Source organism: Pteronotus mesoamericanus, unplaced genomic scaffold (genome assembly GCF_021234165.1).
Source record: "Pteronotus mesoamericanus isolate MK-2021 breed Mesoamerican mustached bat unplaced genomic scaffold, CSHL_Meso_final contig_27, whole genome shotgun sequence".
Lineage (NCBI taxonomy): Eukaryota > Metazoa > Chordata > Mammalia > Chiroptera > Mormoopidae > Pteronotus > Pteronotus mesoamericanus.
In genome coordinates this window covers 23231594-23247588 of record NW_026555115.1, presented here as the reverse complement: position 1 = coordinate 23247588, position 15995 = coordinate 23231594, and the positions used below count along the sequence as shown (strand labels likewise).

The 15995-nt window shown below is 42.3% G+C and overlaps 1 protein-coding gene across 1 annotated transcript in view; it reads right to left on the bottom strand.

The window, feature by feature from the left end:
- The window catches only part of MUC13 (mucin 13, cell surface associated), a 33883-nt gene that overhangs the window by 9486 nt on the left and 8402 nt on the right, over positions 1 to 15995 (bottom strand). Inside the window, exons 6-7 of the mRNA XM_054574928.1 lie at positions 6144 to 6199; positions 3051 to 3211 (exon numbers count right to left, since the gene is read on the bottom strand). Of these exons, the coding sequence (XP_054430903.1) occupies positions 3051 to 3211; positions 6144 to 6199 (217 nt within the window). The remainder of the gene's footprint in view (positions 1 to 3050; positions 3212 to 6143; positions 6200 to 15995) is intronic.

The following is a 15995-nucleotide window of genomic DNA, read 5'->3' as shown; positions in this document are numbered from 1 at the left end:
ATAGATATGGAGAACAAATTGATGGTTGCCAGATGGGAGGGAGATTGGAGGAATAGATGGAAAAAATGAAGAGATTAAGAAGTACAAATTCCCAGTTATAAAAATAGTCACAAGGATGTACAGTACAACACAGGGCACGTAGTCAATTATATTGTAATAACTATGTATGGTGTCCAATGGGTACCAGACTTAATGGAGTGATCTCTTCATAAGGTATATAAATGTCTAATTACTGTTGTACATCTGAAACTAATATAATATTATATTTCAACTCTAATTTAAAAATAAAATTTAAAAAGAATGTTGGTCTAGAAGCAGGTCAGAAAGCATTCAGAATAAAAAGATGAATCTGAAAATAGATTAGTGGTGAGAGAATAGGAGGAGGCAGAACAGTTATGTGGTTACTCTCTTCTAAACATCCCAGACCTGTAACAAACCTTTTTTCATCCCCTACTATTTAAAAATGCCTCCAATTAAAAGTCTAGAGTAAAAGATTCTACAGCTTTTCACACAGAAAAGAGAATCTGTCTTTGCAGCAGAAGCAAAAAGCAGGGAAAGGTGTTTTTTTCCCTAACAGTTCTGAGCCTCTCCCTTCCCTTTGCTGGGTGTTTCATGTTTTTGTGACCACCTCTAACCTGCGTCATTTGGAAATTTGTTAATGTATTTACAAGTGTATGCCTGGTCTCACAGTGGAGAGATGTTGAGAGGAGTTGTCAAAGGAGAGCAAGTCTCAGAGATGAGGCCAAATGGTTTTGAGTATGCCAGGGCTTAGAGCCAAGGCAATTACTAAGGAGAGCCAAAATGAGAGAATTGTACCGGGGACCCCAACTTTATCTTGAAGAACGCACTGGTTATTTTCAGCTGGCAACCATGCTGAGTCAGTCCCCCTGCTGATGGGGTCCCTCAAACTTCCTCACACTTGCTGGAAGTCTCATTTAGCCAAAAGCAGAGTGTATGACAAGGTTTGTCTTGCCTTGCAGACAATTCCATCTTTCAGGGAGTAGAGGTTCTGACTACATGAATTGCTACTCTGCACCAATTCTGACCCAAGGAGAAATAGATTGATGGGTAGAAGTGATGGGTCCCTTGGAATACAAGAAATAAGTAATAGCCAGGAGGATTAGTTTGACAGAATAAATATTAAAATGTTCAGAAAGGGAAAGGTGTAATTCTGAGGCATGAGGCTCTGGAAGGTGAAAATAGTTCAAGAAAGTCAGAAGATCTGAAAATGTCATTCTAACTGTGCAGCTGCTAAATGAGCTGTAAAAACAAAAAAAGTAGGAAGAGGGTCTGGTAATTTAAGAAACTGCCATTGTTTGCAAAGGAAGGTGTCAAATAAGACATAAACAAAATATAGAAAGAAGGCCCTATACCCAAAGACAGAATATTAAAAATGTGGCAGGGAAAGTCTAGAGCCCCAAGTGAGCTCAGGTTTCCCACATAACCCAAAATAATGACAATAAAATCCAACAACAAAGAGCAAAGGGGTAAAGTGGAAAAATGGGCAAATGAATGAAGAGGGGTGTGTATGTGTTTTCCATACTAGGGGGCCTCCTGGCAAAGCAAGGCCTGGTTGGTGTAATGTTTGTGGATAAGATGAAAAATAGAATGGCTCCACAACTGTCTTCCCAGGCTCTTCTGCCGGGAAACAATACTTAGATGGAAAAATGTTGGACACTGCTAAATGGACTGCAGCCCAAGGAGAGAGAACAGTACAGGGGAGCCCCCATCTTTTGTGATAGAATTTTAAGTGTCTTATCACAGAGCATTTACATCCCAGGTCCTGAGAGAATAGTGAGACTCTTTGTGAAAACTTCAAGAAAAAAGAAAGGTGCTGAAAAACTATAAATGAACAGGATTTGTTTATATTTTTAGTGAGAGAAGTAAGTTTTGCACACTAGGCCAATGATGTTATAATCATTAAAAAGTAAAAATTTAAGAGACTAAAGAAAGAGTCTTAGAAGGATCAAAAAGAAGGATGAGAGAGGCAGGAAGGGGATCAAGAGAATGGTGGATGGAGGCCCAGGGAGAAGAGGACTTCAGGAGGGGAAGGATACCAGTATCAAATGCTACAGAAAACTCAAGTCAGTTTTGCCTTATTAGGTGCCTTTGGATTTGGCAACCAGGACTGAGAACCAGGTGCACAAAGCTGCCACCAGGGCTGGTCGTAACAGGTATCCCTGAGGCAAGGAACTTCTGATGACTGCTCTAATGGTGTCAATTTACTTATGCCTTCCTGTATCCATGCATCCCCTTTGGTAGGGCCTGCCAGACTGTGCTTGGTCAAGCGAATTGCTTTGGCCATCAGGACAGCTGTACATGTGACGTAAGCAGACACTTGAGAAATACCTGTGCTTTGAAACTTACCCTCTTGTTGCTTTTGAAACCCTTTAGGATAGCCTGCTGGAGGGTGAGAGACCAGGTGGAGCAGAGACAAACCATCTAGCTGAACCATCGTAGATTAGTCAGCTCCCAGCCGACCCACCCAGTAGCTAACAGCAATTGCTTAAGTGAGCCCAGTGGAGATTGGCCAAGCCTGGCCTTGATCAGCAGAACTGCCCGGCTGAGTCCTGTCCAAATTCTGACCCGCAGAATGATGTCATTGCAATAAATAAATAGGCCACTAAGTTTTGGGGTGGTCTATAACGCAGCAAAAGTGAATTGTTACAGTTATGCTGTGGGCTTGTGTGTCTGCCTAAAGGCGAAGCAGTATAGGTAAAATGAATCATTTGGAAAGCTATAACTTGGGATAAAGCTCTCTCATTTCACCTTGCTTCATCTTTCCTTGTCCAGAGACCATTTGTCCAAGACAGCCTTCTAGACAGAGAAACAAACTGGTTAGTTTGATGACTAGGGAGATGGTTGGAAAGGAGTAGAAGCCAAGTGAGAGAAGAGAGGGCAGAAGAATGGACTGGAAAAAGGAAACTTGAAGACACCTATTGATTTGGTTATTCAGTTCTTCTTACCCTCTTCTTACATATGATGAAAATATTTACAAAAAGGTAGGTAGGTGTTTAGATAAACTTTGAATGAAATTATTTAGTACTTACTAGTATACTTTGTAATGTCAGTAGAGCCGTTGATTGCCTCGTTAATTGCAGTCAATACGGTCGTCTCATTTTGCTTTGTCCCTTCTGCAAAAATGTTTACTACTGCTACATCCACAGCCTTGTCACCAGCACGCATTTCAGATCTTGCTGAAGCAGATATTCTAAAAATGAAATGAATTTATCACTTGATGAACTAAATTCAAGCATCAACAAATTGGTCTTTGAACCTCTCAAATTTCCCAGTTCTAATCCTGATCAACAGATATATCCACAATTGGGGGCCCAATATGGAGGACTTAGCTTGCAATAAGATGGCAACTTGTAGGCCCAGAGATCTCTATTCAATGTGTTCTCAGAGGAAATCTACAGCTAAAACAATGTCCTCTTGGGGGAAAATTGTGAACTATTATTTTAAGGATCTAGGAGTCTAGAACTAACCAGAAATAGAACAAGTAACATCTGAAATAGTAACTTATCACTTTCTGTAGAAAATCAAGAGTAAGTCTCTCACTGGGCTGTTAAACCTCAGAATTGTACTTAGAGAGAGAGGGGTATGTGTTCCTCCCTGTGCACAGAGAGCAGTAAGCAACCATGCAGAGTCTGGATCACTCTCAGAAAGGGCCGGGAAGTCAGCTGGCAAAGTGGGTAAGGGATTGGGCCTGGGTACACATGACCCAGAGGAGAACTGGAACAGGGAGAGGTGAAGCTGTGGGGAGCATGAGCACATGATACCAAATCATATCACCAAATGCATAGTATCTGCTATGTAAGACTCTCTCTAATCAGCACTGCAGTTTGGAGCCCTAAGAATAGCTGGGCCAACTTCTAACCCTTTCATTGACCCAAAGGAATCAAATAATACAACCACTGAGAAAAAAAGAAAAGGACTTTTAAACTCCCTCTCTATCTGATTTGTGGCTGTGTATTTTTAAGATTCTCGATATACTTTTCCTGTCCACCTTTTTCTCTCTACTCCATTTTGACTTTTGAATGAATACGGAAGCTCAAAAACATAGCCAGCCTACTTGGGAAATGTTTACAGTCACATTGATTCTTCATAACAATCAGCATAATCCGAAACATTAACCAAATTCCATTTTTAGGAATGATCACCTCAGAAGGGAGTCCACATAAATCTCAACACCAAAACAAACAAACAAACAAACAAAAAAACCACACCCAAAACCCCCAAAACAAAAAACAAACAAAAAAAATCCAATTTAAAAATGGGTGACCTGAATAAGCACTTCTCCAAAAAGGACATACAGATGGCCAATAGACATATGGAAAGATGCTCAGCATCACTAACCTTCAGAGAAATGCAAATTAAAACCACAATGAGATATCATCTCACACCTGTCAAAACAGTTATCATCAATAAATCAACAAACAACAAGCACTGGTGAGGATGTGGAGAAAGGGAAACACTTTTGCATTGTTGGTGGGAATGCAGACTGGTGCAGGCACTGTGGAAAGCAATATGGAGTTTCCTCAAAAAAGTAAACATGGATCTGCTGTTTGACCCAGCAATCCCACTTCTGGGAATATATCTGAAGGAACCCAAAACACTACTTTGAAAGAACATAAGCATCCCTATGTTCCTCACAGTTATTTACAATTGCCAAGATACAGAAGCAGCTCAAGTGTCCATCAGTAGATGAGTGGATAAAACAATTATGGGACACTGAGCTCAAGGTTAAAGGTTGCCCCTGGACACTCCAGGCTCTCTTTTAGTAACTCCAGAAGGACAGAAGGAGAGCCACGACTTCAGGGAACTCCCCAAACGACACTGTGGGACCTGCTCTCCATCACACTTGCAGGGTCCCATATTCTGGAAGGGAAATAGATGGGAACTAACACACGTTGAAAGCACTTTGTGCAGGGGAATCTTTCAAATGTTATCTCATTTATTTTTCCCAAAGTTCTAGGAAAGTCGATCAGATTATCCCAGCTATATGGATGAGGTAACAAAAGTTCAGAGAGGTTAAAACAATTGCCCATTCATTCAGTGAGAAGGTACTAAGGCCAGGATTCAAGTACAGATTTGGCTGAAGCCATCACACCTCGCTGTTCCTGTGTTACCCAGTGGTGCTCAAAGCATGACCTCTCTGTTGTCCACTACACCAAACCGAATGCCCTGAAACAACGCCTAGCCCTCCAGCAGCTGTCCACTGTGAATCTTCACATTCAGAGCCTCTGCATTGGGGCCCAGCCTCTCTGCCTGCTGCCTGCTCCTTGCCACGTGGCACTGTGCCCCTCAGTAGTCTGCCTGATGGTCTCCTGCCTGCCAATCACACTTGCCCTTCATTCACCATCAAGCTCAAAACTCACCACCTTCAGGTTGCCTTCTTTGAATTTATATGTATAAATACACCCTGTATCTTATTTCACAAAGAATTTGACAAAGCTTATAAAGATAGGTGCAATAATAAAACCATAAAATATGAATGCATTAGGACAGCTTTTTCTGCACAACTTCATTTGTCTTAAACTAGAGCGTTCTTTCTTCAAGTTGTAGCACTTGTATGTTAAGGTGCCTCAGAGAAGGCTGAAATAAAACTGCTAACTTCTTAATAATCCTTTGCCTCTGTGGGTCCCTAAATAGCATTCAGCACTGATCATTGTATATGGTATGCTCAATGAATGCTTGTTCTTACTGCAGTGAGAGCTCACTACTGGCCCTTTTGAGCCACATGTGAGATTTGGGTGTTAACTCCCTCACGTCCTCCATATGAGGGAAGAGATGACCATGAGCTACTCATTCTCCTCCTGGCTCCCTGGAATGCATGTTCTAGAGGTTGGCCAGGTGTGGTTTGTAGTCAAGGGATCAAACCAATCAAACTGATCCAGGTGATGCACTGGACCATGTGTGCAAATTGCTGAATAGGCAGTCACAGGCAGTGTCTTGCTATCCCCAGGCTACACTGCCCATCCATACCAAGGTTGGTGTGACATCAGACTAACCACTTCTTCCTGACTTGTGATTTACCCCCAGAGGGCCATAGTGCTGCACAGGGAACTCAAGGGAAGGTGAGAAGTTAAGCAAATGCACACCTGCCTCCGAAGTACCCCATTGATCGATAGCAAACTTACCTTGCTTTCTGAATTACAGTCTGTCCATAATCAGAAGCTTTAAATGTATTTTCAAACTGTGGAAGAGAAGAACAGATTTAAAAACAACTACAAGTCGGAGCGGGGGCGGGTGGAGAACATGGTACTGTATTTAGGTCTTAACATAAATATATTTCTATATTCCTGTATATAAATAAATATGGTTCATCACAGCAAATTGTTTATTCTTGACATGCTCTCTAACAACTTCCGGTAATTTTTGCTGTAAAATAGTAAGAATTTAATATAAGTCAGAGTTCTCTAAGAAAAAGATGAAAACCTGAAGTAGACAAATCAATGATTATACTCTTAAAAATTAAGGTGACTAACTTATTAAGTTTGTCTTTTTAAAGTCACAACAAAGTTTTGCATATTTGTTAGACTTATCTATATGCCTGTGTCATGCATGCATTAATATACCCAAGGAATGCTTCTTTAATTGTCTCCAAGGCAATTACATTAAGTGACTTAGAAATTACAAAGATAGGCTTGCCCAGTACTGGGATCAAATAAGAACCACACCATGAGGTTGAGACAGGTAAGTGCCATAGGGTGATATGATCTTACCATGACAGTTCAAGGGAACTGTCTTCCATAATTTGCATAATTTAACTTCTTTGAACTTCACTTTTCTCGTTGGAAACTTGAGATAGCAGTAATTCCTAACATGTAGGGCTATGATGTGTATAAAATGAGATGGCTTTGTGAGCTGAAAGGTGGATCTTATTAGGCTTGAGTTGTGTTATAACAAGAGAGACAACTCTAGAGACTTGTAGAGAAGCAGCTAGACATAAAGCTGAGGATGAGGTAGATGTGGGCTGAGGGTCCCAGTGAGAACATAAGTTCTCTGATGTCAGAAATTGAGTTTGTTTTTTTCTCTCTAATGACACAACCTCCTCCGTTCCTATCCAATAGCACTCTGTGCAGGACAATCCCTATGAAAAATTCAACACTGGTTGGCTGATGATTGAACGAATTAAATGTGAAAGACATGAACTTGGATGTGTCTCCCCTATTTTGGGTCCCAGCCTCCATATTTATTACATAAGTGTTGAACTGGGTTGATGCAAACTTTTTATAATCCATGGTGTTTAAAAATGTTTCTCCCAATGGGGACTTCCCATTTTAAAAGATTGTGGCAACCAATGTCATTTAAAAAGATGTTAAATAATTTCTCTTTTATTCTAGTGAAATTCAAATAAATGTGATGCTTTAGTTAGTCTGGGCATCTTATATCCAGAATATGTCCATATTCCTTTTAATTCTTTTAAATATGAGGAATAGCTAGTATTTCTGTAAACTGTCAGGGAACTGGAAATCCATTTAGAAACAAGTTAGCTGGATGACCTCCAAGGTCCCTTCAGCTCTCCTGCTGACCACTGCCCAGTAAATTTTCTTAATCCCAAAGAAGAGATTGTGAAATTAGCATTTGGCATAGGAAAAAGTATTTCTGTTTTTTCTTCCAGGTCACCTTTTGAGAATATTGGGATACACACCTCTAGATCCAAAGAGCTGTGTGGTTGGACAGGGAGGCAGGCACTATCCAGACAGGCCTACCTGGCCTCCACTGCACAGCAGAGTCAGCAAGTGAGGAGAAGGCAGATCTGGGTTCAGATCCCCACCTCGTCCCTCATCAGCTATGTGACCTTCAGTCAACTTAATTAATTTTTCTGACTCTTGACCACCTCATCCACAGAATAGGCACCACAGTATCAACTCCCCCATGGGGCTATTTTGAGGTTTAGAAATATTACACATAGAATGCCAGGCACAGCATGCAACAGAGGAGCTCTGAATCGGGAACTATCCATTTGGAGCCAGCCGGGTAGAAAATGCATCCTGGGAAATTACTCAGAGTCTGAGCTGGGACTGCCCCAGCTACAAGGTCTGCTAAGAGGACCCTGAAGAAAATAAATTGTCTCTGCTTTCTTATCTCTAGGAGCTGCAAGGGAGTTCTGGCATATCCCTTTTGGATTAACAGCCTCTTGGAAATTATAAGAATGCTCTATCCCCTCCCTCGTGCCTCTGGGACCATGAAGACTTGACTGAGATCAAGTCTCTAAACTGGTCTCTGAAGGCCAGGCATAAGCCTGGAGCTGGAGGGGCCTTTTGGACACTTATACCCAAAGCAAGTTTGGGAAGTGTAGTGGCCACAGTGGCCAGTGCCCAGTAAAGTCACATGAGAAAATCAAGGGACTCCCTGGAAATAGGAACGTATTGATGTTGCCTTCTTCAAGGTACTGACTCTCATGCAAGCAGGCAAATAGGGATGTAGGTCCAGGATGAGAAGAGGTCTCATGGGCAGGTGGCCTGTCATGCACAGAAGGTATGACAAAGGGGCCACAGCAAGCCCTGGGCTCTGGCGGCCAGGGGTTTCATCCCAGCAGAACCAGGCACTGGCTGTTCAGTCATGAGCACTGCTTTTCTCTGTCCAATTTGTGAAATCATTTGGATAATCTTTTTTTTTTCATTTTATCATTTCTAATAATGAAACTCTTTTGTAATGATGTAATTCCGAGTTGAAAGACATTGTCATCAAATAAGACCTTAGTTTCCAAAGTCTTACTAAACTTAGAGACACACTGGCTGGATCCCCCCTGCAAGCCCTTCCTGGTCCAACAGCTGCGGTTCTAGAACGGAGTTCTGTTGACACAGCCACTTAACAATAATCAAAATGATAAGAAGCTATTGTACAATTTGACATTTTTGACAACAGGGAAAAAAGGAACAGATGTTAATTCAGATGGAGTTGCTCTTTCAGACATTTAAAACAAGTCATACTAGTATAGAAACGTATGCAAATTGGAATGTAAAAAGAAAAACAGAACATCTTTAGAACTTTTTAATTCTGTGGAAAGAATTCATTTTAAAATATCATTATATTTGAGAGGAAAGACGGCGGAGGAGTGAATGGGAGTCATGCTGACCTCCTCCTCCCAAGACCAAACTGGTATTGCGACTAAATAGTGGAGTAATCACCTGGAAAACAATGGAGCAATAGTGGGAGAGGAGCCTTGGAGCCCCGGACAGTGGATTCAACTCTCACACATCCCAATGGGTGAGAAGTGCGGTGGAGGCTCGAAAGGGTGGGCTGGGTGCCCACGGGCACCAGCACCAGAGGGACATTGAAACAGCCAGTTAGCTCCCCCCAAGAAGAAAGGAGTCTGAATCATAAACAGGGACCTCTAAACTACAGCAGCTAAAACCAGGAAAATACAGACAAAATGCAACCCCGAAAAGCTTAGGGGTGCTCTCTGCCAGAGACAGGTGGCTGGGGATGCAAAGAGACATTTAAAGGGCCAATGCAAAAATTGCAGTGGCAGCCACCCTCCTTGATCTCTGCGTAGAGGCAGCAGCAGAGTGGGCTGGGTAGAGCAGAGCAGCGCACTCTGCTGCTGCCTGGGAAAAAACTGGTGAGGAAAACTTTGTGAAGAGAACTGAGATGGCAGCCGTTGGAGCCCAGGTGTTAACGCACCTCCCACTCTGCAGCTACCATCTCACTCAGGCATAAGGGAATCAATCAACCTGCCTTTTGTATGCTCTGCACACAGCTTGTACACGTGTGAGCTGGGGGGCTAAGTGCAGACTGGCTGGAAGAAATAGAGGATCCCTGGCCAAAGGGGTCACACGGCTACATTGAGAGCCTTGAGGAGAGACTAGAGACGGAGGCATTGGGGAAAGAAGGGGAGGAGGAACCGGGGAGTCCCGACTCCCTCTCCATTCTGTAGACTCCATTCTGGGCAGGCAGGGCGCGCCCCCAAAGAGGGAGAAGCGGGTCGCGCATGAACCAGACTGCCCGCAATTGCAACGCCATCTGCAAAAATAGTGGATCCTTGGCCGAAGGGGTCTCAGAACTGCCCAGAGACCCCAGAGGAAAGACTAGAGACAGAGGTGTTGGGGAAAGAACAGGAGGAGGAACCGGGGAGTCCCGACTCCTTCTCCTTTCCGTAGTCTCCATTGTGTGGGAAGAGGCCACACCCCCAAAGAGCCAAAAGCTGAAAAGCACACAATAGACAGCCTAAAACGACCCGGTGCACATTCGCACACTTGCACCGAGTGGCCGGTGAGAGCTGGCGAGCGTGTGTGTAGACCCGTGAGGGCTGGCAAGGGCTTGTGTGGGCTGGCAAGGCGTCCCACAGGTTGGCACCAATGGGGCCTGCGAGGGAATGCGCAGATCGGCAAGAGCAGGTGTAAATAGACCCGCGTATGCCCGCAAGTGCAGAGTGGTCCGAAGAAATAGTAGATCCCTGGCCGAAGGGGTCACAGACCTGCACAAAGCAGGAGCCAGACACAGACAATAGACTCCTGGAAGGCTCAAACAAATGACCCAAGGTCATATAGGGTCAGCAACTGACATCATCAGAGGCAGGCCCAGAAAGAAAAGGAAAGAAAGAAAAGGAAGGAAGGAAGGAAGGAAGGAAGGAAGGAAGGAAGGAAGGAAGGAAGGAAAGAAAGAAAGAAAGAAAGAAAGAAAGAAAGAAAGAAAGAAAGAAAGAAAGAAAGAAAGAAAGAAAGAAAGAAAAGAAAAGAAAGAAAGAAAGAAGACCTGCCTACTACCATGGAAGTTTAATCCACAAAGTCAGGAAATCTAGATGGCCCAACTGAAGCAGAAGCAAAAATAAATAAATAAATAAATAACTTAATAGACTCTCACAAAAATGGGAAGAAAAAGAAGTTCCCCCCAAAATGAGTGGAAAGGGGACTCCCCACAGAGAGAGCTAAATGAAATAGAGGCAAGGGAACTATCAGATATGGAATTCAAAACAATGGTTCTAAGGAAGCTCAATGAGCTCAGCCAGCTCAAAGAGAACTATGAGAAACTGCAGAGAAACCATCAGGATCTTACAGCAAACTATATCAACCTGGAAAAGGACATAGAAACTATCAAGAAGACACAAGAGGATACAAAGAATACCATTTCTGAATTGAAGAACACAGGAGAAGGAATCAAAAGCAGGCCGGATGAAGCTGAGGATCGAATCGGTGAGATGCAGGATAAGGTAGAAAAAAGCTCCCAGAAAGAACAAGAAATGGAAAAAAGACTCAAAAAGAATGAAGAGGCATTTAGGGAAATGCAGGACAACCCGAAACGCCATAATATCCGCATAATAGGGATACCAGAAGGAGAAGAAGAGGAGCAAGGGATAGAGAACCTCTTCGAAAAAGGAATGATGGAAAATTTCCCCAATTTGAGAAGAGAAAAGGTCTCATGGATCCAGGAGGCACAGAGGGCCCCACTCAAGAGGGACCCAAGGAGGCCCACTCCAAGACACATCATCATTAAAATGGCAACTATCAAAGACAAAGAGAGAATCCTCAAGGCAGCAAGGGAGAAGGAGAAAGTAACATACAAGGGGGCCCCAATACAGCTAGGAGCTGACTTCTCAACAGAAACACTACAAGCCAGAAGGGACTGGCAACAAATATTCCAAGTCATGAAAAGCAAGGGCCTACAGCCAAGGCTGCTCTACCCAGCAAGGCTCTCCATTAAAATAGAAGGGGAAATACGGAGTTTCCCAGACAAAAGAAGGCTAAAAGAATACGTCTCTACCAAACCAGCACTCCAAGATATGCTAAGGGGACTGGTTTAAGAAGATGAAGGAAAAGAGTGAGAAAGAGAAAAACGCAGGTACAAAGAGAAAAAATGAATAGGTTTCTATCAGTAATAACTCTCAATGTAAATGGACTAAATGCCCCAATCAAGAGACACAGGGTAGCTGAATGGATAAGAAAACATGACCCACACATATGCTGCCCACAAGAGACCCACCTCAGAGCAAAAGACCTACACAGATTGAAAGTAAAGGGATGGAAAAAAAATACTCCAAGCAAATGGGCAAGAGAAAAAGGCCGGGGTTGCCATACTTGTATCAGACAAAGTAGATCTCAAAACAAAGGCCATAAAGAGAGACCCAGAGGGGCACTTTATAATACTTACAGGAAGAATCTGTCAAGAAGACATAAACATTGTAAACTTATATGCTCCCAATATAGGAGCACCCAAATATGTAAGGAAAATCTTGGACGACTTCAAAAAAGATATGCACAGCAACACACTGATAGTAGGGGATTTCAACACCACGCCGTCAAAAATGGGCAGATCTTCCAAACAAAACATTAATAAGGATATTGTGGAGCTGAATGACGCACTGAATCAAATAGACTTAACTGACACATATAGAACCTTACATCCCAAAGAAGAAAAATACACATTCTTTTCAAAGGCTCATGGAAGTTTTTCAAAGATAGACCACACGATAGGACACGAAGCAAGCCTCAGCAAATTCAGGAAAATTGAAATAATTCCAGACTTTTTCTCGGACCACAAGGGCTTGAACTGGAACTCAACCTCAAAGAGAAACTTCAAAAACTTGCGAACTCATGGAGACTGAACAGTAGACTATTAAACAATGAATGGGTCAATAATGAGATAAGAGAAGAAATCACAAAATTTCTGGAAACAAATGAAAATGAACAGACAACAGTCCAAAACCTATGGGACACAGCAAAGGCGGTCCTGAGAGGGAAGCTCATAGCAATACAGGCTTACCTAAAAAAGATAGAAACATTTCAAATAAAAGACCTAACACTACAACTTCAAGAATTGGAGAAACAACAACAAATAAATCCCAGAGCGAGTAGAAGCAAGGAAATAGTCAAGATTAGAGCAGAACTGAATGACATAGAGACCAAAAGAACAATTCAGAGGATCAACCAATCCAGAAGCTGGTTCTTTGCAGATGAGATCTGCAAAACTCATCAAGAAAAAAAAGGGAGAGGACCCAAATAAATAATATCAGAAATGAAAGAGGAGAAATAACAACTGATACCACAGAAATACAAAGGATTGTCAGAAACTACTATGAACAATTATAGGCCAAGAAACTCGAAAATCTTGATGAAATGGACAAATTTCTAGAAAAGTATAATCTTCCCACACTGAAGGAGGAAGAAACAGAAAGCTTGAACAGACCGATAACAGCTGGGGAAATTGAAGCAGTCATCAAGAAGCTCCCAGCACACAGAAGCCCAGGGCCGGATGGTTTCACAGGAGAATTTTACAAAACATTTAAGGAAGAGCTAAGCCCTGTCCTTCTCAGACTATTCCAAAAAATCCAAGAGGAGGGAAGACTCCCAGACTCTTTCTATGAGGCCAGCATCACACTAATCCCCAAACCAGATAAAGACCCTACAAAGAAAGAAAACTACGGGCCACTTTCGCTGATGAACATAGATGCTAAAATCCTCAACAAAATATTGGCAAACTGCATCCAGCAATACATTAAAAAGATTATCCACCACGATCAAGTGGGACTCATCCCAGGCATGCAGGGATGGTTCAATATACGCAAGTCAATAAACGTAATTCATCACATAAATAAAAGACAAGACAAAAACCACATGATCATCTCGATAGATGCAGAGAAAGCATTTGGTAAGGTACAGCACCCATTTATGATCAAAACACTCACCAAAATGGGAAAAAATGGGGCATTCCTCAACGTAATAAAGGCCATATATGAAAAACCTACAGCCAACATCATACTCAACGGGCAAAAACTAAAAGCTTTCCCACTAAGATCGGGGAACACGACAAGGATGCCCGCTCTCACCGCTTCTTTTCAACATCGTATTGGAAGTCCTAGCCACAGCGGTCAGACAAGAGAAAGAGATAAAAGGCATCCAAATAGGAAAGGAGGAAGTAAAACTATCATTGTTTGCAGATGACATGATAGTGTACATAGAGAACCCTGTAGACTCTACCAAAAAAACTCCTCAACCTAATAAGTGAATTTGGCAAAACAGCGGGATACAAAGTCAATATTCAGAAATCAAAGGCATTTTTGTACACCAGCAATGAAATAGAAGAAGAAGAAATCAGAAAAAAATACCATTCGATATAGCAACAAGAAAAATAAAGTACCTAGGAATAAATTTAACCAAAGAGGTAAAAGACCTGTACGCAGAAAACTATACAACATTGAAGAAAGAAATTAAGGAAGACACAAGTAAATGGAAGCATATACCGTGCTCATGGATTGGAAGAATTAATATCCTCAAAACGTCCATACTACCCAAAGCAATTTATAGATTCAACGCAATCCCTATTTAAGATACCAATGACATATTTCACAGAAATAGAACAGACATTTCAAAAATTTATATGGAACTATATACGACCCCGAATAGCCACAGCAATTTTGAGAAAGAAACACAAAGTAGGAGGGATCACAATACCGGACATCAAACTATACTACGAAGCCACTATACTCAAAACAATCTGGTACTGGCACAAGAACAGACCCATAGACCAGTGGAACAGAATAGAAAGCCCAGAAATAAGCCCAGGTCTCTATGGGCATCTAATATTTGACAAAGGGGGCAGAAGCATAAAATGGAGCAATAATAGTCTCTTCAACAAATGGTGTTGGGAGAGCTGGATCATCAGCTAACACCATACACAAAAATAAACTCAAGATGGATGAAAGACTTAAATATAGTCGCAACACCATAAAAGTCCTAGAGGAGAACATTGGCAGGAAACTCTCAGATATCCCACACAGCAATTTTTTCACCGATATGTCTCCTAAAGCAAGGGACATGAAGGGAAGAATAGACAAGTGGGACCTCATCAAAATAAGAAGCTTCTGCACGGCTAAAGAAAACATCAGCAAAATGAAAAGGGAGCCAACCGTATGGGAAAATATATTTGCTAATGATACATCCGATAGAGGTTTGATCTCCGAGATATATAAAGAACTCACTCGACTCCACTCCAAGAAGACAAACGACCCAATCAAAAAATGGGCAAAGGACCTGGGCAGACGCTTTTCCAAGGAGGAGATACAGAGGGCCCAGAGACATTTGAAAGGATGCTCAGCATCACTAGCCATCAGAGAAATGCAGATCAAAACCACCATGAGGTACCACCTCACACCGGTCAGAATGGCCATCATAAACAGATCCACAAACAACAGGTGCTGGCGAGGCTGTGGACAAAAGGGAACCCTAGTACACTGTTGGTGGGAATGCAGACTGGCGCGGCCACTGGGGAAAGCAGTGTGGCATTTCCTCAAAAAGCTGAAAATGGAACTGCCTTTTGATCCAGTGGTTCCCCTGCTGGGACTATACCCTAAGAATCCCAAAACGCCAATTCGGAAGAACCTATGCACCTCAATGTTCATAGCAGCACAATTTACAATAGCCGAGTGTTGGAAGCAACCTAAATGCCCATCAGTAGACGATTGGATCAAAAAATATGGTACATTTACACAATGGACTACTACGCAGCAGAAAGAAGAAAAGAACTACTAAACTTTGCGACAGCCTGGATGGAACTCGAGAGCATTATGCTAAGCGAAATAAGACAGAGGGCGAAAGACAAATACCATGTGATCTCACCTATAAGTGGAGCCTAACCAACAATACAAAGATGCAAGGAAAATAAGACCAGCAACACTGAAAGGAAAAGAAACCAGCAGAGACAAGGGGGAAGGAGCGGGGAGGGCCGGGTGGGGGGGGACGGAAGGGAAGGGGAAAGTCAAGGAACATATAGCAAGGACTCATGGACAAAACCAAAGGGGAAGAGTTGAGGGAGGGAGAGTGGGAGGGGACATGGGAAAGTGGTGGGGGGTAGGCAGAGACAAATGTATTTGAAAAAATAAATAAATAAATTTTTAAAAAATTAAAAAAATTTGAAGAAAACCCATCATTATATTTACCTGTCCTTTAAAAATATTCTCATAGCTTATGTAATGACAAGTCTGGCATAGACCTCTGCTGAGCCAGACATTACTTAGAGAGGTTCAGGGCCATGGAGAGGTCCCAGGGTAC